Source organism: Heterodontus francisci, unplaced genomic scaffold (genome assembly GCF_036365525.1).
Source record: "Heterodontus francisci isolate sHetFra1 unplaced genomic scaffold, sHetFra1.hap1 HAP1_SCAFFOLD_377, whole genome shotgun sequence".
Lineage (NCBI taxonomy): Eukaryota > Metazoa > Chordata > Chondrichthyes > Heterodontiformes > Heterodontidae > Heterodontus > Heterodontus francisci.
In genome coordinates this window covers 372,365-398,449 of record NW_027142041.1, presented here as the reverse complement: position 1 = coordinate 398,449, position 26,085 = coordinate 372,365, and the positions used below count along the sequence as shown (strand labels likewise).

The 26,085-nt window shown below is 45.1% G+C and overlaps 1 protein-coding gene across 1 annotated transcript in view; it reads left to right on the top strand.

Moving 5' to 3' along the window:
* The window catches only part of LOC137366359 (protein EFR3 homolog B-like), a 263,372-nt gene that overhangs the window by 36,176 nt on the left and 201,111 nt on the right, over positions 1 to 26,085 (top strand). Inside the window, exons 2-6 of the mRNA XM_068028261.1 lie at positions 4,885 to 4,961; positions 15,311 to 15,438; positions 16,240 to 16,390; positions 22,338 to 22,459; positions 23,125 to 23,274. Of these exons, the coding sequence (XP_067884362.1) occupies positions 4,885 to 4,961; positions 15,311 to 15,438; positions 16,240 to 16,390; positions 22,338 to 22,459; positions 23,125 to 23,274 (628 nt within the window). The remainder of the gene's footprint in view (positions 1 to 4,884; positions 4,962 to 15,310; positions 15,439 to 16,239; positions 16,391 to 22,337; positions 22,460 to 23,124; positions 23,275 to 26,085) is intronic.

The window sequence follows — 26,085 nt, the reverse complement described above, 5'->3', positions numbered from 1 at the left end:
TAGTCCAAACCCACTGCCTTGTAACATTTCAAAATTAAACTACTTTTCCAAGCAAGTCTCATGCTAAACATAAATTCTCTCTTGTCACAATAAAGGATAGCTCTTAAGTCGTCCCCCCTGTGGTGCTTACTTGAAATCACCTGTTTTCCAGTATTTGTTTACTGGTCAAAACCAGGAATCTCTTGTTGACTTTCCTCTTTTTTTTAAAAGCATCCATAAGTTCAGCTATCTCCAGATGTTTCAATGTCCATGAAATTCTTTTTCAGTTTTTCACAATATAGATTCCCAAGTTTTAACACAAAAAATGGAAATTCTGTAACACCTGACTGGCTCTCCAAGGCTCACTTCTGGCAATGGTTTGGCAGTTTTATCAAAATGAAATTTGGCTTTCTGCCATTTCACCTTGATTTTGTCACTCATGCCTGTTACTACTTCTGGCTTCAGTAGCTTTTTTGCTATTGGAAGAGTAGTTTGGATGTGGCGTGATATTAGTTTTTGTACCGGACTACTTTCCATGCCTTCAGAGGTGCGTTTCCCCACTTGAGGATTGCTTTGTATACATCTGTGCCGGATTTGCTAGATTTCTTTATGATTCCTTTGGCGATTTTCACTGCCACCTCAGCCTTTCCATTTGACCGGGGATAGTGTGGAGATGATGCATGATGTTGAATTCCCCAATCCTTTATGAAGTGGCTGAATTCTTCACTCATGAACTGAGGGCCATTGTCGCTCATCACAATGTCTGGAATGCCATAATGACCGAAGTGTGCTTTCAGGCATTCTACAATCTCATTGGTAGTCTTTGAGGTCAGCTGGTCTATCTCCCAGTAGTCAGAATAGTAGTCTACGGTGACAAGATAATCAGTTCCTGTGAGAGTGAAGAGGTCTACTCCCAGCTTCATCCATGGTCTGTCTGGGATGTTATGTGTCATCAGCGGCTCTTTATCTTGCTTAGTTTGGTTCTCGTTACACGCACTGCACTGGCTGATGTTGTCCTTGATTTCATTGCTCTTGTTTGTTCAGTAGAGCATTTAGTTTAGTTTAGAGATACAGCACTGAAACAGGCCCTTCGGCCCACCGAGTCTGTGCCGACCATCAACCACCCATTTATACTAATCCTACACTAATCCCATATTCCTACCACATCCCCACCTGTCCCTATATTTCCCTACCACCTACCTATACTAGGGGCAATTAATAATGGCCAATTTACCTATCAATTTCTCTTGCCTTCCTCAGATTCGACTCAATTCCTTGGTGACTTGCATGGATGCACCTTAGCATCTCTCCTCTCAACTCCTTAGGGATAATGACTCTATTTCCTTTGTGCAAGATGCCATCTTGGGCTGTCAATTCATCTCTGTATGCCCAATACGCTCGTGTCCATGGGAGTGTCCTTGATGCTGTCAGGCCATCCTTTCATCACTACTTCTTGCAACACTTGGAGAGTTGCATCTTGTTAGGTAGTTCACTTGAATTGAGCAAGGCGCTTGTCTGTCAGATTCAATGTCTCTGCTGGGTTGTTGACTTCCAGAGCATGTCGAGTTGCAGCTTCACGTTGGATCTGGAAGATTTCACACTGTGTCATGCATCCTCTTCTTTATTCATAGGGAGTGCTGCTCTCAACAGCATGTCAGGGATGTACATCTGTTTTCCTTGCTTGCATGTCATGCCCAGATGATATCTCTGTAACCAGCGTAAGGTTCTTTGCAGACGCTTTGGAGCAGATAGTAGAGGCTTGAGGAAAATGCTTTGAAGTGGCTTGTGGTCAGACTCAACTGTCACTTTATCTCTTCCAAGTAGGTATTGATGAAAATATTCACAAGCAAAGACAATAGCCAGGCACTCTTTCTCGATCTGAGCATAGCATTGTTCCATTTGCATTAACACACAGGATGCAAATGCTGGTTGTTCTTGCTGCTTTCGGGTTGCTCCAAGGCCTGTCTCATTAGCGTCACACTGCAGGGTGACTTCATCATTTATGTCATAGTATTACAGCACTGGCGTTGCCATCACTAGTTGCTTGATTTTAGTGATTTTTGCTTCTTGTTTGAGCCACAATACCACGGCACATCCTTGGCAGTGAGTTGGTGTAATGGTTCACACTCCGACGACAAATTGGGAAATAATTTTGCTAAATAGTTAACGAATCCAACAAATCGCTGCACTCCTTTAACATCTGCTGGTCGCTACATCGCTGCTACCGCTCTCCTCTTTTCGGGATACAGGCGAAGATCTTTTGCTGTCAGTACATGTCTTCGGGCATCTTGAATTGCAATTTTTTCTTGTTCAAGTTCAACTGGCGAGCTCTGTCCAGCAGTCGCACTAGATTTTGATCGTGGTCAGCAATGGCTTGTTTCATTGAGTCTCCGCATCCATAAACAAGCAGATCATCCACAATAGCTTCTACTCTGGGAAGATCACAAACTATCTCATACAGTCTGTGTTGATACTCCTCTGGAGCCGTGGAAATGCCAAACGGCATGCGCAACCATCTGTATCTCCTGAATGGCGTCCAGAATGTAGTTAGAAAGCTGCTGCTTTCATCCAGCTTCACTTGCCAGTAACCATCCTTTGCATCTTGGGTAGTGAGATCTCTTCAGAACTTTATTTAGATCCTTTGGGTTGATGCATACTCTCAGCTTTCCAGGTTGTTTCACTGCTACCATGCTGCTAATCCATTCTGTAGGAGTTGTCACTTTCTTGATTACAGCCTTCCTTTCCAGCTCTTCTATCTTGTTTTTCAGGCTGGCATTGAGGGCAGCTGGAACTTTCCTCGGCAAATGCTGAATTGGTCTCACCCTCTCATCAACTTCAAGAGGATATTCTCCAGGAAGACATCCTAAACTTGTAAATAGTGTTGTACTCCTTTAGGATCTGTTTCACGGTCAATGGTTTAGTGTGCTGCACCACGTTGCAAATCTCTTTTTGCACGTTGAGGGTTATCAGTCCAAGCTTTAGACTTGCTCCAGCTGAGATGAGTGGCTTTTGCTTGCTGTCTACGATCTGGAACTCCAGATCTTCGCTCCTGTCATTGCATTGGGCTCTCAGAGTAGTTTGTTCTCTCGGTACTAGTATGGTGCCATCATATAGCCTCAACCTTACTTTCAAGGGCTTCATTTTTGGATCGCCATGTTGAACCACTTCGCACAGGTCTGTGAAGGTCATGATATTGCATGGCGCACCGGTATCTGTCTGATACTTTATGTTGACTTGATATTCTCTTTCTGCAGTCATCATTCCAACATCACAAACCTTTTATCACCTATTGACCTGACTGAACCAACCTATTGTATGGTGTATAGTGATTCGTCAGACTCTTCGGCTGATATCTCTCCAGTGGCCATCTGTGCCTGCTTGTTCTGCTTCCTTCTAGCCAAACACTTGTGTGCAGAATGATTCGGCTTCTTGCAGTGAGAACACTGTTTTCCCCACGCTGACCATGCCTTCTTTTCCTGTGCTCGATGTCCTCTGCAGTATTTGCATCCTGCCCTTTGTCCATGACCTTTCTGCCATTTCGACCTGAAATGTCTATCAGTATAATGCAAGGCATGATCTGTTCTGCCATGAATATGCTCTAGCTGCTGCTTTGCAACCTCAGTGTTTCTGCACATGTTGATCACTTTCCTGAGGGTAAGTTTATCTTCTCAGTAGACGTGCTCTCACTGCGGGATCGCTTATGCCAAATACAATCCTGTCTTTAATTAGATTATCTTTTACTTGTGCAAATTCACAGAATTTAGCAAATTGTGTTAATGCAGTCACATATTGATCAATGGACTCTTTTTCACCTTGGGCCCGAATATTGAACACATACCATTCATAAGTTATGTTCACTTGAGGTTCAAAGCGTGCCTTCAAGGCTTTCAAAATTTCTGCTGTCTTTTTTTTTGTTCTCCGGAGAGATTTAGGGTGATATACATTTTGTAACAGTCTCTCCCTAACAGTGATAACAATGTAGCTACTCGTAGCTGTTCTGGTTTGCTAACTAAATCTGTTGCAATTTTGTAATTTTGCCATTGTGAGTGGAAAAACTTCCAGTTCTGCTTCATATCACCTTTCATTTCTACAGGTGCAGGCAGAGGAAAATTTGCAGCCATTCTGTCTTACCCTGTGCTTTCAGCTGTGGCCTGTTTCTTTGTTCCTTTTCTGTGGCTTTTTAGCAGCTCTGAACATTTCTGTGTTCTTCTTTCAGTAGCTGTGCTTCTATACTTTCTTCAACACTCAATCTCATAATGTTATGAGCTCACAGGACAACAATCTTGCTTGTACTGTGGCTTTATTGAACTGACCCTGTGCTGGCTGCCTGCAGTGAGTGCCTTATGATAGAGATCACATGACTATGGCAAGCCAGGAGGCACATTAGTACAATATTGCATTTCAAACTCAAACAGGTGAATCGGTCCATGACCCGAAGCTGGGGGTCATGGATTAGTCCATGTCCTGATGCTGGGAGTTGTGGATTGTCCCATGTTCTGGAGCTTGTGGGCTGCAGTGGTTTAATCCTGTGTTTCAGAATGATGAATTCTCTTGAGGTTTAGGAGTCTGTGTATGCTGAGGGACATTATTACTGGGTGACAAATCAATGGACAGGGAAAGTTATGTCTGCCATTTATTGAACTACGGTTGATGTGTTGCAATGATGAGTTGATGAAATGTTTTCAGTGCTTTCTGATGCTGTTGGGATCATTCTGACATTGCACTGTTCAAATGTCACTGTGTAGGTTCCTTGCTGGTTTTATTCTGTTATATGTTATCTGTATGTTATTACTGCCACAGACAATCCCTAAATACCTCACCTGCTGTGTTTTTGCTGCAGTATTTTAGTCACAGATAGCTGGTGAAGTGGGTCAGTGAAACATAAATATTTGTGCTTTCTCGCAGGTGTGTGTGGCTGTTGTGGAGCTCTGCGTCCACGGTACAAGAGATTAGTGGACAACATCTTCCCTGAGGATTCTGAGGTAAACAGCTGCCCTTTTGTTAAAAGTATTGATTTGTAAGATTGAGTGGTCAGTAACAGGTTAGGCTCTGCAGGCAGAACACTCACTGAATGCATTTTCCTGTAACAGCCACTTGAACATAATACAGAGGAGTACCGGGTCAAATAGTGTGCCAAGAGTGTCAGGGTGAAGGTTTCTATTTGCAGTAATCTCCTTGGCAAACTCACACCGTTTGCTTTGTTTTTTAGGCCTTATTACTCTCCCCTCTAAAGAAGGAACATAACTCCTTCCTGAATCAGCAGCAGACACCCTCTGGTGCCATGTCCAAAGGGTTCGAATGTGTGGATTTCTCAATGCAGCTCGATCCTGTACTCCCACATGCCCTCATCCATACTTCCAATGAGGAGGGGAGCTGAGACTTGTCTGCTTCGACAGGAGTTTTGAGGCCAATCGTATAAGGCCCAAACTACTGCTCTGACTGACATCAGCTAACGCTGCTCGGAGCAGAGCGCATTCCTGGGACCTTGTGGTCTCAATAGCTCACTAAACTCTCCAGCTCTCACATTCATGATGGCACCCTTCAATCCACCCAGTACATGCTGGCACTCAGCTCCCTCATACACAGTTCATGCTGACATTCCCCTCCTGGTCACTCAGTTCATTCTGACACTCTCCTCCTGGTCACTCAGTTCATTCTGACACTCTCCTCCTGGTCACTCAGTTCATTCTGACACTCACCTCCTGGTCACTCAGTTCTTTCTGACACTCACCTCCTGGTCACTCAGTCCGTGCTGACACTCTCCTCCTGGTCACTCAGTTCTTTCTGACACTCACCTCCTGGTCACTCAGTTCTTTCTGACACTCACCTCCTGGTCACTCAGTCCATGCTGACACTCTCCTCCTGGTCACTCAGTTCATTCTGACACTCACCTCCTGGACACTCAGTCCGTGCTGACACTCTCCTCCTGGTCACTCAGTTCATTCTGACACTCACCTCCTGGTCACTCAGTCCGTGCTGACACTCTCCTCCTGGTCACTCAGTTCATTCTGACACTCTCCTCCTGGTCACTCAGTTCTTTCTGACACTCACCGCCTGGTCACTCAGTTCTTTCTGACACTCACCTCCTGGTCACTCAGTCCGTGCTGACACTCTCCTCCTGGTCACTCAGTCCGTGCTGATACTCTCCTCCTGGTCACTCAGTTCTTTCTGACACTCTCCTCCTGGTCACTCAGTTCTTTCTGACACTCACCTCCTGGTCACTCAGTTCTTTCTGACAATCACCTCCTGGTCACTCAGTCCGTGCTGACACTCTCCTCCTGGTCACTCAGTTCTTTCTGACACTCACCTCCTGGACACTCAGTCCGTGCTGACACTCTCCTCCTGGTCACTCAGTTCATTCTGACACTCACCTCCTGGTCACACAGTTCTTTCTGACACTCACCTCCTGGTCACTCAGTCCGTGCTGACACTCTCCTCCTGGTCACTCAGTTCATTTTGACACTCTCCTCCTGGTCACTCAGTTCGTGCTGACACTCTCCTTCTGGTCACTCAGTTTGTGCTGACACTCTCCTCCTGGTCACTCAGTTATTTCTGACACTCTCCTCCTGGTCACTCAATTCATGCTGACACTCTCCTCCTGGTCACTCAGTTCATTCTGACACTCACCTCCTGGTCACTCAGTTCTTTCTGACACTCACCTCCTGGTCACTCAGTTCATTCTGACACTCTCCTCCTGGTCACTCAGTTCATTCTGACACTCACCTCCTGGTCACTCAGTCCGTGCTGACACTCTCCTCCTGGTCACTCAGTTCATTCTGACACTCTCCTCCTGGTCACTCAGTTCATTCTGACACTCACCTTCTGGTCACTCAGTTTGTGCTGACACTCTCCTCCAGGTCGCTCAGTTATTTCTGACACTCTCCTCCTGGTCACTCAGTTCATTCTGACACTCTCCTTCTGGTCACTCAGTTTGTGCTGACACTCTCCTCCTGGTCGCTCAGTTATTTCTGACACTCTCCTCCTGGTCACTCAGTTCATTCTGACACTCTCCTCCTGGTCATTCAGTTCATGCTGACTCCTCCTGGTCACTGGGTATGCGGCAGGTGGTGAGGGAACAAACAAGAGGGGAAAACATACTTGACCTCGTGCTCACCAATCTGCCTGCTGCAGCTGCATCTGTCCATGACAGTATTGGTAGGAGTGACTACCGCACAGTTGTTGTGGAGATGAAGTCCCGCCTTCATATTGAGGATAGCCTCCTTTGTGTTGTGTGGCACTACAACCGTGCTAAATGGGATAGATTTCGAACAGATCTAGCAATGCAAAACTGGGCATCCATGAGGCTCTGTGGGCCATCAGCAGCAGCAGAATGGTACTCAACTACAATCTGTAATCTCATGGCCCGGCATATCCCCCACACTACCATTACCATCAAGCCAGGAGACCAACCCTGGTTCAATGAAGAGTGCAGGAGGGCATGCCAGGAGCAGCACCAGGCATACCTCAAAATGAGTTGTCAACCTGGTGGAGCTACAACACAGGACTATCTGCGTGCCAAATTGCGTAAGCAGCATGCGAAAGACAGAGCTTAGCGATCTCATAACCAACGGATCAGATCTAAGCTCTGCAGTCCTGCCACATCCAGCTGTGAATGGTGGTGCACAATTAAACAACTAACTGGAGCAGGTGGCTCCACAAATATCCCCATCCTCAATGATGGGGGAGCCCAGCACATCAGTGCGAAAGATAAGGATGAAGCATTTGCAACAATCTTCAGCCAGAAGTGCCGAGTTGATGATCCATCTCGGCCTCCTCCTGAAGTTCCCAGCATCACAGATGCCAGTCTTCAGCCAATTCGATTCATTCCACATGATATCAAGAAACGACTGAAGGCACTGGATACTGCAGATGCTATGGACCCTGACAATACTCCGGCAATAGTACTGAAGATCTGTGCTCCAGAACTTGCCGCACCCCTAGCCAAGCTGTTCCAGTACAGCTACAACACTGGTATCTACCCTACAATGTGAAAAATTGCCCAGGTATGTCTGCACACAAAAAGCAGGACAAGTCCAACCCAGCCAATTATCGCCTCATCATCCTACTCTCAATCATCCGTAAAGTGATGGAAGGTGTCATCAACAGTGCCATCAAGCGGCACTTGCTTAGCAATAACCTGCTCAGTGATGCCCAGTTTGAGTTTCGCCAGGGCCACTCAGATCCTGACCTCATTACAGCCTTGGTTCAAACATGGACAAAACAGCTGAACTCAAGAGGTGAGGTGAGAGTGACTGCCCTTGACATCAAGTTAGCATTTTCCCGAGTATGGCATCAAGGAGCCCTGGCAAAACTGAGGTCAATGGGAATCAGGGGGAAAACCCTCCACTGGCTGGAGTCATACCTAGCGCAAAGGAAGATGGCTGTTTGTTGTTGGAGGTCAATCATCTCAGTTCCAGGACATCACTGCAGGAGTTCCTCAGGGTAGTGTCCCAGGCCCAACCATCTTCAGCTGCTTCATCAATGACCTTCCTTCAATCATAAGGTCAGAAGTGGGGATGTTCGCTGATGACTGCACAATGTTCAGCACCATTCGTGACTCCTCAGATACTGAAGCAGTCCCTGTAGAAGTGCAGCAAGACCTGGACAGTATCCAGGCTTGGGCTGATAAGTGGCAAGTAACATTCGCGCCACACAAGTGCCAGGCAATGACCATCTCCAACAAGAGAGAATCTAACCATCTCTCCTTGACATTCAATGGCATTACCATTGCTGAATCCCCCACTATCAACATCCTAGGGGGTACCATTGACCAGAAACTGAACTGGAGTAGCCATATAAATACAGTGGCTACAAGAGCAGGTCAGAGGCTAGGAATCCTGAGGCGGGTAACTCACCTCCTGATTCCCCAAAGCCTGTCCACCATCTACAAGGCACAAGTCAGGAGTGTGATGGAATATTCTCCACTTGCCTGGATGGGTGCAGCTCCATCAACACTCAAGAAGCTCGACACCATCCAGGACAAAGCAGCCTGCTTGATTGACACCCCATCTACAAATATTCACTAACTCCACCACTGACGCACAGTGGCAACAGTGTGTACCATCTACAAGATGCACTGCAGTAACGCAACAAGGCTCCTTGGATGGCACCTTTCAAACCCGCGACCTCTACCAACTAGAAGGACAAGGCAAATGCATGGGAACACCACCACCTGCAGGGTTCCTGTCCAAGTCACACACCATCCTGACTTGGAACTATATCGGCCGTTCCTTCACTGTCGCTGGGTCAAAATCCTGGAACTCCCTTCCCAACAGCACTGTGGGTGTACCTACCCCACATGGACTGCAGCGGTTCAAGAAGGCAGCTCACCACCACCTTCTCAAGGGCAATTAGGGATGGGCAATAAATGCTGGCCTGGCCATCGACGCCCACATCCCATGCATGAATAAAAAATTTAAAAAATTCTGACACTCTCCTCCTGGTCACTCAGTTCGTTCTGACACTCTCCTCCTTGTCACTCAATTCATTCTGACACTATATATATCACTTTACTCATTTGTGTGCTAGGCAGAATGTCTTTTTGGCTTGATGGCAGCATCCTGTTAGTGGCAAAAATAACACACGTTGCTACTGCATAGTAGCAGAGTGAAACAGCTAGCTTCACCTGTTATAGAGTCATAGAGTCATTGACTTATACAGCACAGAAACAGGCCCTTCGGCCCATCGTGTCTGTGCCGGCCATTAAGCACCTAACTATTCTAATCCCATTTTCCAGCACTTGGCCCGTAACCTTGTATGCAATGGCGTTTCAAGTGCTCATCTAAATACTTCTTAAATGTTGTGAGGGTTCCTGCCTCTACCATCTCTTCAGGCTGTGCATTCCAGATTCCAACCACCCTCTGGGTAAAAAGTTTTTCCTCAAATCCTCTCTAAATCTGCTGCCTCTTACCTTAAATCTATGCCCCTTATGCTCCGCTAAGGGAAAAAGTTTCTTCCTATCTAAGCTATCAATGCCCCTCATAATTTTGTATATCTCATTCAGGTACCCCCTCAGCCTTCTCTGCTCTAAGGAAAACAACCCTAGCCTTTTCAGTCTCTCTTCATAGCTGAAATGCTCCAGCCCAGACAACATCCTGGTGAATCTCCACTGCTCCCTCTCCAGTGTAATCACATCCTTCCTATAGTGTGGCGACCAGAACTGTACACAGTACTCCAGCTGTGTTCTAACCAGCGTTTTATGCAGCTCCATCATAACCTCCCTGCTCTTATATTCTATGCCTCGGCTAATAAAGGCAAGTATCCCATATGCCTTCCTAACCATCTTATCTACCTGTGCTGCTGCCTTCAGTGATCTATGGACAAGTACACCAAGGTCTCTCTGACCCTCTGTACTTCCTAGAGTACCATCCATTGTACAGTCCCTTGCCTTGTTTGACCTCCCAAAATGCATCACCTCACACTTCTCAGGATTAAATTCCATTTGCCACTGATCTGCCCATCTTACCAGCCCCTATATATCGTCCTGTAATCTAAGGCTTTCCTCCTCACTATTTACGACACCACCAATTTTCATGTCATCTGCGAACTTACTGATCATACCTCCTATATTCACGTCTAAATCATTGATGTATACTACAAACAGCAAGGGTCCCAGCACTGATCCCTGCAGTACACCACTGGTCACAGGCTTCCAATCGCAAAAACAACCCTCGACCATCACCCTCTGCCTCCTGCCACTAAGTCAATTTTGGATCCAATTTGCCAAATTGCCCTGGATCCCATGGGCTCTTACCTTCTTAACCAATCTCCCGTGTGGGACCTTATCTAAAGCTGAAATGTTTGGGATATATTACCCTTCCAGGGTAATCTGAGGTAGACTGGGCACTTTTCAGGGCTGAAAATGATTGCTTTAGGCCCGTTCATAAGCTTGCACAATATGCAGCGAGAAATCATTTGATCAAGGTAACTATTGTCATGCAGTATGCCTTTGATTTGCCCTATTTCAGCATCAAGCTTGCACGGTGAGCTCGGGCCCAATTTACGAGGTTGCCGATAAGGCCAATCTTATAGCGCGTGGAACTATAAGAATCTCAACATTTGCTAAATAATCCTCAGTGTGCTAAGAATTAAGCTGACAACCAATTTAAGATTGCCAATCGGTCAGTGTAGCATATTTGCACATATTGGAAGCTACATATATTAATACACAGGGCCCTGTTTTTTGCAGACAAAAAGAACATGTACACACATTGCACCTGTTTCAGGTAAACATAATAAGTCACAGCCATTTGCTGGTTCATTCCTCAGGGCAATGCCTTGACCAATCAGAGCCAAGCTGCCTTGTTTAAATTTCAAACAAAGCTTGGCAGTTAACTATCACTCACCATAAACTGGTGCATTCTCCATGGCAATGCCTCTACCAATCAGAGTCCATTTGCCAACCAATCAGCACTCTCTTCTCATACAGTATAAATTTGTTGTTTCCCTCACATTGGTATTCTTTCAGATTGTCCTGATGAGTGCAAGAAGAAAAGCTTTGACAAAATGCCTCTATTTTCAGTAATACTCATTTGTATATATCAAAAAAGCAGTGGTCCTAACACCGAGAAATGGGGAACACCAGTCTACCATCCTCCAGTCTGTAAAACATTTTTCATTCTCAATAACAGAAAATGCTGGAAATACTCAGCAGGTTAGGCAGCATCTGTGGAGAGAAAACCAAAGTTAACATTTCAGGTCATGACCTTTCATCAGAACTGGCAAAAGTTAGCAATGTAGTAGGTTTTGAGCAAGTGAAAGGGGGAGAGGGAAAGTAGAAAAGGGAAGGTCTGTCCTTAAGCCAATTTTTCATCCAAACTCTCACAACCCTCCCACTGAGCCTCAATTTTGTTAAACCAATCTTTTATGTGGTACTTTGTCAAAAGCTTTCTTAATATCCATGTAGACAACATGGCTATGACCTCAGTGAGACCATTAACTTTAAACACAAGATGTGAACACCCTAGACCAATTTAAGGAATTACCGACATACAAACATATGAATTAGAGCAAGAGTAGGCCACTCGGCCCTTCGAGCCTGTTCCACCATTCAACGAGATCATGGCTGATCTGATTGTAACTTCAAATCCACATGCCTGCCTACCTCTGATAACCTTTCACCTCCTTGCTTATCGAGAATCTCTCTACCTCTGCCTTAAAAATATTTAAAGATCCTTCTTCCACTGCCTTGTGACAAAGAGAGTTGCAAAGACTCACAACCCTCTGAAATAAAAAAATTCTCCTCATCTCTGTCTTAAATGGGTGACCCCTTATTTTTAAATAGTGACTGCTAGTTCTAGATTCTCCCACAAAAGGAGACATCCTTTCCACATCCATCCTGTCAAGACCCAGCAGGATCGTATATGTTTCAATCAAATCGCCTCTTACTCTTCTAAACTCCAGCAGATACAAGCCTAGCCTGTCCAACCATTCCTCATAAGACAACCCGCCCATTGCAGGTATTAATCTAGTAAACCTTCTCTGAACTGCTTCCAACGCGTTTACATCTCTCCTTAAATAAGGAGACCAATACTGTACACAGTACTCCAGATGTGGTCTCACCAACGCTCTGTATAACTGAAGCATAACCTCCCTACTTTTGTATTCAAATCCCCTCGCAATAAACGATAACATTCTATTAGCTTTCCTAATTACATGCTGAATCTGCACATTAACCTTTTGCAATTCAAGCATTAGGACACCTGACAAGATTTCACGTTTTAAGACTTTTATTATCGCAACTTAGCTAAAATAAATCACTATTATCTAAACAATACCTTGTAAGAAGCTAATACTCCAAATTACATAGGAAGGTATTTTTCCTTTACTTATTAAAAAACACTTGAAAACCCCACACCACATTTATACATTACAAAATCCTCATTGATATCCTTGCAGCTATTATTATTTTATTTTATTAAAATCATAGACTCAGTAGAATGACAGTTCTGTCAGGATACTAACTTCTCAAAATCAGAATAGCCATTTCACAGCTGAGCTATGTACCAGTCTGTAAATTGTGTCTAATATCTAGTGAATGTACATGTGTGTGAGATATTTATTCTGGGACCAGGAGCACAATGGACATTTCTAGTCTTGTACTTTCCTATCTATTGGTATATATTTTTGCCTATTATTCTTCCCTTTTAAAGCATCTGCTTGTATTAATTTTTTTTATTCAACAGTACATCCTGTTTTGTCTCTTGGAGAGTGATTAATTTTTAACATCTAACACAGGTGCATTGTTCAAGTAGGTGCTAGTTTAAATATACAGTTTAATAAAGTTGCGTGTCTTTCAGCTGATTGGCATGTGTGATGGAGTGGAATGCAATTTACTTGTGAAACTAGTAGTCACAGGTGTGATGAATCATCTGACTAACTATCAGTACATTCATAAATTTTCTTTTTGAGTCTTTTGATTGACTGCAAACTATTCAGGAAATCAAGGCAATTAGGGATGGGCAATAAAAGCTGGCTTAGCCAGCGATGCCCACATCCCAAGAATGAATAATAAAAAAAGCTAAAAGACTCAAACTCCTCCTGTTTCCAATGGGTTGAATCTCCCAGTCTCCCTCAAAGTCAATTTCCTCTCCACTCACTTCTTCCTTGCACTTTCAACCTGGACATCCATGAATAAGGCGATCTATGGTGATCCTGTTGGTCTTTTCTTATCCACAAACCACAACTTTCAAATTGGGTTGAAGTCTTCACAGCCTGTCGCTGTGTCAGTGTTCAGAGAGCAGGTGTTCCCTTTCTCTGTCCTGAGGCTGCCACCGCTGGTCTTTGTTTTCCCAGTCTTCCTTACAGCCTGCAGACTTCCCCAAGCCTGTGCAATTTATCCAAAAAATCAAAAGTCAAGAGTTATTTGCTTTTTCAATATGCAGAACCCAGAAGTCTGGCCACAGCAGAGCCACCCAGGCTTTCCCTTGGTTCCAGGTTTTAGCAATTGTAACTGGTATATACATTTTCAGAGCCACTGGCTCCTTGTTTACGATCTGAAAGTCCGGGAGGGTGAAATCTATTGATCTTCAGGTGTTACAACCTTGCTTTTTGCTTTTCTTTGATCTGGGTTCTTTGTTGTCCTGGTAACCATGATCCCTGTCTTGTCCTTAAGCAGAGATGATGTGAAGTCACATGTCTTCTCTAACTCTCCATCTTGCACTACATTAAAAGTCAATTTTAAAATATAATCGTGCTACAAAATCCAGTGTTCATAACAAACATCCATTGCTTTTCCTTCATCAACCTTCTCTGTTACTTCATCAAAAATTTAAATTTGATTATTCAAGCATGAGCTCCCTTTTACAAATCCATGCTGGTTCTCCTTAATTAACTCAAACCTCTCCAAGTGACTGTTGATATTTTTCCCTGATTATTGTTTCTAAAACCGTACCCACCACTGATGTTAACCTAACTGGCCGGTAATTACTTGGAATGTGCTTACACCCTATCTTGAATAACAGTGTCACATTTGCCACTCTCTAATCCTCTGGCACCTCCCCTATATCTGGGGAAGATTGAAAGATTATGGCAAGCTCTTCTGCTATCTCCATCCCCAATTCTATTAGCACCCTGGGATGCAAGACAGGCGATTTATCCACTCTAAGTGTAGTCAGCCTTTCCAGTACATCCTGCCTATCAATTTTCACCCCATCCATTACCTCAGCCATTTCCTCTTCTACTGATATTTTGTCACTATCCACTTCCGTAGTAAACACCGATACAAAGTACTCATTAAGTATTCTAGCCTTACCTTGCACCTCTTAGCATATATCACCCTCTTTGTCCCTAATTGGTGCCACCCCAACTCTTACTGCCCGCTTACTATTTATATGCTGGTAGAATATTTTTGGGTTCCCTTTTATGTTAACTGTCATTCTATTCTCATATTTTCTCTTTTCCAGTCATATTTTCCTCTCCACTTCCCCTCTCAACTTATTGTATTTGGCCTGGTTCTCACTTGAAGAATTCACCTGACATGTATCTTACACCTTTTTTTGTTTCATCATATTCTCTATCTCCCTGGTCATACAAGGAGCCCTGGCTTTGATTCCCTTATCTTTTGCTGTTGTTGGAATGTACCTAGCCTGTACCTGAAACATCTCTTTAAAGATAACCCATTGTTCCAGTCCAGTTTTTCCTGTCAGCCTTTGGTTCCATTTTACTCTGGCTAGATCCCCTCTCATCCCACATAAGTTAGTCCTCTTCCCTCATTGTGCCCCAGCTTCAGCAGTTCTCTGGGTTCCTGCATTGGGGGTCTGGCAGTGATTTACTGTGTGTCTATGGTAAGGAACTGAGTTCAATGCTGATTCACTGTATTCATTGTTTACAGGATGGGTTGGTGAAAGCCAACATGGAGAAGTTGACATTCTATGCGTTGTCTGCTCCGGAGAAGCTTGACCGGATTGGTGCATATCTTGCAGAGAGACTAAGCAGAGATGTGGCCAGGCACCGTTACGGGTATGGGAAAAGCAGGGCCTGCAATTCACAGCTTTACATGTACTGGGGTGGGCACCTGTGTAGTGCTGTTCATTAAACACTAATCTGTGCTGTCTGGGACCTGTGTGGAGTCGAGCATTATTTACAGAGACCAAGACATTACATAGCACCAACATTGAAACAATAATACACTGGAGTTTAGTGGCAGGGTGGTAATCAAGTTGAGTAGATTGCTTGGTTGTTACACTACTCTCCTGATTTTCATCCAATTAATTTCAAATTTACTCTACTGTTTCTAGTTTTCCGCCCATGTTTGCCCTCTCCACCGTTTGAGGCAGTGATTCCTGACGCTGGCTGCACAATGTAGCGTCACACACCTGGATAGCGAGTGTTGGCAGCAAACATGACTGTGGAGCTCACCTTATCCTTACTGTGACCTTTCCAACAGGAGTCACTAGAACATGGTCAAGAGTGACAACCCTCCCTGGATTCTCTTCCCTAATCCAGAGGCATTAGGAATGACTATTAGTTCTGATCATGCCAGCATTGCCCCATGACAGCAGATCATACATACCAAAAACTGGAGGAAGGATATTGCAGGTTTTGAAAAAAATCCATCAAAATTTGTACATCTTGTCTGGAAATTGTGCTCCGGCAGGGCTTCCTCATCAGAGTGCAGACAGTATGTTAACTGTGAATGTTCTCAGGCTGAAGGTGGTGGACAGGATATAGATACAATAATAGTTGTCAGTTATTCATGGAAGTTTATGTGGTGTCTCACACCTCTTTCCTAATGGTGCTTTGTGCTTGATTGCTTGTCAGTTATGTGTGTATAGCAATGGAGGCTTTAGACCAGCTCCTGATGGCCTGTCACTGCCAGAGCATCAACTTATTCGTGGAGAGCTTTCTCAAGATGGTGGCCAAGCTTCTCGAGTCTGACAAAGCAGCATTGCAAATCCTGGGAACAAATTCGGTAAGTCTGCCTCTCACACCCACAGCCTTGAAACTGAAGCGAGTGGAGCAGTGCTACAGAGGAAGAAGTGTTCCAGTTAACAAGAACTGTTGCAAATCCTAGTAACCACATGGCATCCTTTAGCTTCCCCAACGATTATTCCCCTGGGCAAAGATGCAGCTGAGTTATTATATCATCACTTTTATCTGTCTTTGCTCAGAGATAAAGGGAGAGCTGCTTATATCTGAGGTCAGACTTCCACTCATGACAGAGGGGAGCTGGACAGTGTACCAACAATAACAGGTATGGATGTTTAGTTTTAGTTTAGTTTAGAGATACAGCACTGAAACAGGCCCTTCGGCCCACCGAGTCTGTGCCGACCATCAACCACCCATTTATACTAATCCTACACTAATCCCATATTCCTACCACATCCCCACCTGTCCCTATATATTTCCCTACCACCTACCTATACTAGGGGCAATTTATAATGGCCAATTAACCTATCAACCTGCAAGTCTTTGGCATGTGGGAGGAAACCGGAGCACCCGGAGGAAACCCACGCAGACACAGGGAGAACTTGCAAACTCCGCACAGGCAGTACCCAGAATCGAACCCGGGTCCCTGGAGCTGTGAGGCTGCGGTGCTAACCACTGCGCCACTGTGCCGCCCTAATGGGTCTCGAAAATCTTCAAAATGACCAGTGATCTGTCCCAGAAAATGTGCACTAGAAGACAAAGGCTGTAACTAGTGAGGCTCTAATTGAGAAATAGATGTGATACTAAAATTGAATTGTTAATGTTGATGCAGAATTAATGCTTACTCAGCTTAGGACTCTTCAGCTCAATCAGTCTGCTTGCCCTGATGGCATTCACCATAGGAAGGAACTGAGTGCTGTATTCGTCCAGCAATGGGCTCACTTAGTAGTTTGGGGATTGTTCCATGTACTGAAGAGAGGCCCACACAATGTTTTTACTTAAATGAGACAGTAAGTCAGAACTATGAACCTGAAGGCAGTTATAGACAAGTTGCCTGAAGGTTTTATGAGAGATGCGCTGTGCAATCATGTGGAAAGAACAATGGTTATGAAGGATACTTAACACATTTTCTCTGAAGCATATTATGAAAGACCTATGGTGTGTAAATAGTGAAAGACTGTTCCCACTGGTTGGTGACTCAGTAGCAAGAAGGTAGAGAATGAGGGTTATCAGATGAACAACAAAGGGAGAAATTAGAAGCAACATTTTCACATAGAAGGATATTAGAACATGGAATTCTGTACCACAAGGTATATTGAGACAATGATAGTCTTTAAATTCGAGCATCCCATTCACTTGCCTCACCAAACACCACCTGCCCCACCTGTGGCAGAGTGTGCAGATCCAGAATTGGACTAATCAATCACCTAAGGACCCACACCCTGGAGTGGAAGAAAGTCATTCTCATTCCCGAGGGACTGCCTAAGAAGAAGAAGACTCTTTCAAAGGGATTTAAATAAGTATTTAAAAAGGAAGACTATGAAAGAATACAGGGTAAAGGATAGGGAAATGGGATTAGAGTAGATGCTTCGATGAAGAGCTAGTACAATGGATGAATGGCCACCTTCTTTGCTGTAATTACTGTGATTCTGACAAGAGGGAGATGACTCCAAGGAGTGGGGGGAGGCATTGTTGGAATGGTAAAGAAACAATGGATTTGAGGAGCAATAGAGTGGAGACAGGCAGAAATTGAAAAATAATAGGAGGACATAAGGAAAGAGCGAAGGGGGGAGGCGGTGGTGTAGTGGTATTGTCACTGGGCTAGTAACCCAGAGACCTGAGGTATTGCTCTGGGGACATGGGTTCGAATCCCACCATGGCAGAAGGTGGAATTTGAATTCAGTTAATAAATCTGGAATGAAAAAAGTTAGTCTAATGATGGCCATGAAATCATTGTCATTGATTCACTAATGTCCTTTAGGGAAGGAAGTCTGCTGTCCTTACCTGGTCTGGCCTACATATGACTCCAGACCCACAGCAATGTGGTTGACTCTTAAATGCCCTCTGAAATGGCCCAGCAAGCCACTCAGTTATATCAAACTGCTACGAAGTCAATAAGGAATGAAACCAGACAGACCACCTGCCATTGACCTCAGCGCCAGAAATCTGGAATGGGTAGGCTATCTTATGAGGAAAAATTGGACAGGCTAGGCTTCTATCCACTGGAATCTAGAATAGCAAGAGGTGACTTGATTGAAACATATAAGATCCTGAGGGGCCTTGACAGGGTGGATGTGGAAAGGATGTTTCCCCTTGTGGAAGAATCTAGAACTAGTGGTCACTGTTTAAAAATAAGGGGTTGCCCATTTAAGGCAGAGATGAGGAAAATTTCTCTCTCAGAGGGTCATGAGACATTGGAACTCTCTTCCTCAAAAGGCAGTGGAAGCAGAGTCTTTGAATATTTTTAAGGCAGAGGTGGATAGATTCTTGATAAGCAAGGAGGTGAAAGGTTATTGGGGGTAGGATGGGTATATGGAGTAATCAGTTAAACCATGAACTTATTGAATGGAGGAGCAGGCTCGAGAGGCCGAGTCGCCTACTCCTACTCCTAATTCATATGTTCGTAAATGACAATAGCAAACCCAGCCCTGTTGACCCTGCAACGTCCTCCTTACTAACATCTGGGGGCTTGTGCCAAAGTTGGGAGAGCTGTCCCACAGACTTGTCAAGCAACAACTTGACATAGTCATACTCACCGAATCATACCTTACAGACAATGTCACAGACACCGCCATCACTATCCCCGGTTAAGTCCTGTCCCACCGGCAGGACAGACCCAGCAGAGGTGGCGGCACAGAGGTATACAGTCGGGAGGGAGTTGCCCTGGGAGTTCTCAATACCAACTACAGACCCCATGAGGTCTAATGGCATCAAGTCAACCATGGGCAAGGAAACCTCCTGCTGATTACCACTTATTGCCCTCCCTCAGCTGATGAATCAGTACTCCTCCATGTTGAACACCACTTGGAGGAAGCACTTAAGGTGGCAAAGGCACACAATGTACTCTGGGTGGGGGACTTCAATGTTCATCACCAAGAGTGGCTCAGTAGCACCACTACTGACTGAACTGGCCAAGTTCTAAAGGATATAGCTGCTAGACTGGATCTGCGTCAGGTGGTGAGAGAATCAACAAGAGGGAAAAACATACTTGACCTTGTCTTCACCAGTCTGCCTGGTGCAGATGCATCTGTCCATGACAGTATTGGTAGGAGTGACCATCACACAGTCCTTGTGGAGACAAAGTCCCATCTTCACATTGAGGATACCCTCCATCGTGTTGTGTGGCACTACCACTATGCTAAATGGGATAGATTTCAAACAGATCTAGCAACTCAAAACTGGGCATCCATGAGGTGCTGTGGGCCATCAGCAGCAGCAGAATTGTACTCAACCACAATCTGTAACCTCATGGCCCGGCATATCCGCCACTCTACCATTACCATCAAGCCAGGAGACCAATCCTGGTTCAATGAAGAGTGCAGGAGGGCATGCCAGGAACAGCACCAGGCATACCTCAAAATGAGATGTCAACCTGGTGAAGCTACAACACAGGACTTCTTGTGTGCCAAACTGCGTAAGCAGAATGTGATAGACAGAGCTAAGCGATCCAACAGCCAACGGATCAGATCTAAGCTCTGCAGTCCTGCTACATCCAGTTGTGAATTGTGGTGGACAATGAAACAACTAACTGGAGGAGGTGGCTCCACAAATATCCCCATCCTCAATGATGGGGGAGTCCAGCACATCAGTGCAAAAGACAAGGCTAATGCATTTGCATCCATCTTCAGCCAGAAGTGCCGAGTGGATGATCCATCTCGGCCTCCTCCTGAAGTCCCCAGCATCACAGATGCCAGTCTTCAGCCAATTCGATTCACTCCACTGATATCAAGAAACGACTGAGGCACTGGATACTTCAAAGGCCAATGGCCCTGACAACATTCCGGCTATATTACTGAAGATCTGTGCTCCAGAACTTGCCGCGCCCCTAGCCAAGCTGTTCCAGTAGTTACAACACTGGCATCTACCCGGCAATATGGAAAATTGCCCAGGTATGTCCTGCAACACAAAAAGCAGGACAAGCCCAACCCGGCCAAGTACTGCCCCATCAGTCTACTCTCAATCATCAGTAAGATGATGGAAGGTATCATCCACAGTGCTATCAAGTGGCACTTGCTTAGCAATAACCTGCTCAGTGACGCTCAGTTTGAGTTCCGCCAGGCCCTCAGCTCCTGACCTCATTACAGCCTTGGTTCAAACATGGTCAAAAGAGCTGAACTCAAGAGGTGAGGTGAGAGTGACTGCTCTTGACATCAAGGCAGCATTTGACTGAGAATGGCATCAAGGAGCCTTAGCAAAACTGAAGTCAATGGGAATCAGGGAAACTCTCCGCTGGTTGGAGTCATACCTAGCGCAAAGGAAGATGGTTGTGATTGTTGGAGGTCAATCATCTGAGCTCCAGGACATCACTGCAGGAGTTCCTCAGGGTAGTGTCCTAAGCCCAACCATCTTCAGCTGCTTCATCAATGACCTTCCTTCAATCATAAGGTCAGAAGTGGGACATTCACTGATGATTGCATAATGTTCAGCACCATTCGTGACTGCTCAGATACTGAAGCAGTCCGTGTAGAAATGCAGCAAGACCTGGACAATATCGAGGCTTGGGCTGATAAGTGGCAAGTAACATTCGCGCTACACAAGTGCCAGGCAATGGCCATCTCCAACAAGAGAGAATCTCCCCATCTCCCCTTGACATTCAATGGCATTACCATCGCTGAATCTCCCACTATCAACATCCTAGGGGGTACCTTTGACTAGACACTGACCTGGATTAGCCATATAAATACCGTGACTACAAGAGAAGGTCAGAGGCTAGGAATCCTGCGGCAAATAACTCACCTCCTGACTCCCCAAAGCCTGTCCACCATCTACAAGGCACGAGTCAGGAGTGTGATGGAATACTCGCCACTTGCCTGGGTGGGTGCAGCTCCAACAACACTCAAGAAGCTCAACACCATCCAGTACAAAGCAGCCCGCTTGATTGGCACCCCATCTACAAACATTCATTCCCTCCACCACCGACGCACAGTGGCAGCAATGTGTATCATTTACAAGATGCACTGCAGCAATGCACCAAGTCTCCTTCGACAACACCTTCCAAACCCGCGACCTCTACCACCTCGAAGGACAAGGGCAGCAGATGCATGGGAACACCACCATCCGGAAGTTTCCCTCCAAGCCACACACCATCCTGATTTAGAACTCTATCGCCGTTCCTTCACTGTCACTGGGTCAAAATCCTGGAAATCCCTTCCTAACAGCACTGTCGGTGTACCTACCCCACATGGACTGCAGCGGTTTAAGAAGGCAGCTCACCACCATCTCCTCAAGGGCAATTAGGGATGGGAAATAAATGCTGGCCTAGCCAGTGACGCCCACATTCCATGAACGAATTTTTAAAAATGAAGAATAATCATAGAATCATACAGCAGAGAAAGAAGCTGTAGTGCTGTTCTGGCTCTTTGAAAAGACAAACTACCCAACATCCAGCCTATTCTTACTTTTGCATAGCTTAACTGCAAACTCACCTGGTCCTCCCCAATCAGTCAAACTGAAATAATCTATCACTCAGTGCTCATTCCAATCCTTTCATTATTTTATATACTTCTGTCAGGTCTCCTCCAAAACTATGCTGCTCTTAAGTAAATAGAGCCAGCTCTTTGAACCTATCTGAGTAACTAAGGTTCTTTAAGCTGGGGATCTTTCTTGTAACTCACTTTGAAACCTTTTCCAAGTCCATATCACGCACTATGAGATACTGGGGGGAGTGGTGCAATAAGGAAGCTTATTGAGAGGAACAAGGACAGCAGCGCTGTTTTGATTAGTGTGAACCAGAATCTATTTTAGTAAATAAGAATTTTTCTTTCCTACAGTTCATAAAGTTTGCAAACATCGAAGAGGATACCCCATCATATCACCGAAGCTATGACTTCTTCGTTTCCCGGTTTAGCGAAATGTGCCACTCAGGACATGATGATGCTACAGACAGAACTAAGTGAGTAGACATCCAACAGAATTTCATGTACAGGGAGAACCTCTGCTACTGAGATGGATTTCTAAAAAGTAACTAATGATTACTGAAGAGAATGGTCTTGGCTTGCATTGGATGACTATTTTATTGTTAGATTATTTCTGAAATTCCATTGGCTCCACCCCATTGGTGGGAGTGTGATGGACTGGAACCTGCGTACCCACAGTGAAGGATGCCGACCCTATCCCAAATTGTAGGCATAGGGTCACTTACCAGGGTGGAGCAAGCTGCTTGCGCCTGTAAGGGTCCATTGGTAGCACCTTCCCTGATCCTCCCGCAGCCACTCCACTCGGGTGACCGGGAGCCCACCTGAGGACCAAAGGCGAAGGTCATCCATTTCCTCTAGTTTCGATTGCTTCAGGCCAGGCATCAGCTGGGGCTTTTCTAATCGCCTAAGTAGAATGCATGTGAGTTTTCGAATGGCAAGAGTTCAATTGAAACCTTATAAGGGTGTACTGAGCATAATTCCTGGGATTCCCAATTGCTTGGGAGCTCCCTCCTTCAGACCAACCCTTTGATATGGAAGGAAGGTGGAAGGCTTGCTTCCTTCCTCTTTCCCAACCGGACTTTAAGGAAGCCCTTGCAGAAGTTGGAATCTCTGGTACCTTTTGCTGTATTCTTCCCATCAGGATTCGTATGGCTGGTATAAAGGGTTTGCAGGGTGTGGTAAGGAAGACAGTCAATGATGAGCTCCAGGCCAACATCTGGGAACCCCAGCACATGGATAAGATTGTCCCATCCCTCCTCTTCAACTTGCAACAAACAGAAGAAGCTGAGAGGTAAGCAATTGTATTTCTTCCTTCTGTTGTCTCTACTTCTCTCTATCTTTGTCTTTCTATTCTCCCTTCCCTATGACCAAAGCTGGGACTTTCCTGGTCTGTATGGCTCAGCTGCTCACTGAATAAACACGCTTTAATTCCCAAAGACCTGAGGCAGGATTTTACCACAGGCTTCGGGACCCTGACGTTGGGATGAAATAGGGGTCCTGAGCCAGCACTTGCCTGCAGCAGGACCGATTCAGCTATTTTACCAGAGGCAGTCTCTTATTTACGGTGGGAGCGCGGGTAAGTGGATCTGAGTCCACGAAAAGATCAGCCATGATCTTATTGAATGGCGGAGCAGGCTCGAGGGGCCGGACGGCCTATTCCTGCTCCTAGTTCTTATGATCTTATGATCTTATTTAGCCGCTTCCGGGCTCACTGTTCAATTAGAGGGCCCACAGCTCTAGAGCCTCAGCAGCCGCACCTCAGAGGCACCCAAGGAGAGGTAAGTAAAGAATTAAAAATCAGAGTTACCAAGCGGGCAGGCCCCTCTGGATGGCTCACTAGGGCCTTGAGGATGGCCTTCCCTGCCCGCGGCCCCTTCTTTGAGACATGGAGCTTCTGGACAGCTACAGTGAAGCCGCCTCCATGAAGTAAAATGCTGGTGGCCCAAGAAAAACAACCCAATTGTGGCCTTAATTACTTAAATTGGCTGCCCACCTCCGTTCAGCAGGCAGCCGATGTGCATCTGGTCCTGCCAGTGGGAAACTTCTCCAGCGACAGGAATGCATTTGGGAGGCATCCCAATGTTGTTGTCCACTACTTTCCTGAACCACTGTCTCCCAGTCTGCCACCCAGAATTTGGAAAATCCTGCCCTTGGATTGACAATAAGATCAGTCATGATCAACTTTTATGCCCATTATTTAAAGGGATTTTTCAAGGGCTGCGTTATGGTTATATATGTGAACATATTTCATGGTAATTATGCCACACTTGTAGAGACCAATTACCCTGTGTATATTAATCGGATGATGGCAGCTAAGAGAGGCAGGCTCAAGCTGAGGGACACATGCACAAGTTTGCTGTTCTGTTCTACTGTGTCACTTCCCTGGTTTTGTGGTGAGCCCTGTCTGGCTTCCAGAGATCCCTGGTCTCGATTAACCACTTTTACGGCTTCAACAATCATCTAGTAACTGTCAAATTACTTTGAAAACCAACAACTTCCTTCCTCGCTTTTTATGAAACGCCGGTTCAGCTGTAGTATTGTGTACAATTCTAGGGAGAAGAGATTTACTCAGATGGCACCAGGGAGAGGGACTGCAGTTATGTGGAGAGACTGGAGAAGCTGGGGTTGTTCTGCTTAGAGCAGAGAAGGTGAAGGTGAAATTTAATAGAGGTGTTTAAAGTTATGAAGGGTTTTGATAGAGTAAATAAGAAGAAATTGTTTCCACTGCCAGGAGGATCATTATGCAGAGGACACAGATTTAAGGTAATTGGCAAAAGAATGAGAGGGGAGAATCTTTTTATGCAGCAAGTTGTTGTGATATGGAGTGCACTGCTTGAAAGGGCGGTGGAAGCAGATTCAATAGTAACTTTCAAAAGCGAATTCGATAAATACTTGGAACAGAGAAAATTGCAGGCCTATGGGGAAAGAGCAGGGACTGGACTAATTTGATAGCTGTTTCAAAGAGCCAGCACAGGCACGGTGGACCGAATGGCCTCCTCTGTGCTGTAAAATTCCATGATTCACAGTTTGCTGACTGGTAAAACTCTTCCTGCCACCTCTGGCTCTTAGGTGCTGTATTTGGAATACCCTGCCAAAAATTCTGTCACTTTGCAACTGACTGCATTCCCCTCCCTAGCCACTATCTCAGGCTGAATCAGATTATTTACAACCTTAGTGTCTCTTATTTAGCCCTCAGGAATATTGGAGCAGGAGTAGGCTATTCAGCCCATCAAGGCTGCTCTGCCATTCAATACAATCATGGCTGATCATCCATTTCAATGCCTTTTCGCCACACTATCCCTATATCCCTTTATGTCATTGGTATTTAGAAATCTGTCAATCTCTGCTTTAAACATACTCAATGATTGAGCTTCCACAGCCCTCTGGGGTAGAGAATTCCAAAGATTCACAACCCTCTGAGTAAGGAAATTTCGCCTCATCTCGGTGCTAAGTGGCTTCCCGTTATTTTGAAATTGTGTCCCCTGGTTCTAGACTTCCCAACCAGGGGAAACATCTTAGCTACATCTACCCTGTCTATCCCTTTAAGTATTTTGTAGGTTTCAATGAGATCACCTCTCATTCTTCGAAACTCTCGAGAATACAGGCCCAGTTTCCCCAATCTCTCTTCATAGGACAGTCCTGCCATCCCGGGAACAAGTCTGGTGAACCTTTGTTGCACTCCCTCTATGGCAATAATATCCTTCCTAAGATAAGGGGACCAAAACTGCACACAGTACTCCAGGTGCAATCTAACCAAGGTTCTATACAATTGAAGCAAGACTTCACTACTCCTGTACTGAAGTCCTCTTGAGATAAAGGCTAACATATCATTAGCCTTCCTAATTGCTTGCTGCACCTGCATGTTAGCTTTCAGTGTCTTGTTGACGAGGACACTCAGGTCCTGTGTATTTCTACACTTTTTAATCTCTTACCATTCAAGAAATACTCTGCACATCTATTCCTCCTACCAAAATGGATAACCTCACATTTTTCCACATTATATTCCATCTGCCATGTTCTTGCCCACTCAGTAAGTCTGTCCAAATCCCCTTGAAACCGCTTTACTTCTTCCTCACAACACACATTCCTACCTAGTTTTGTG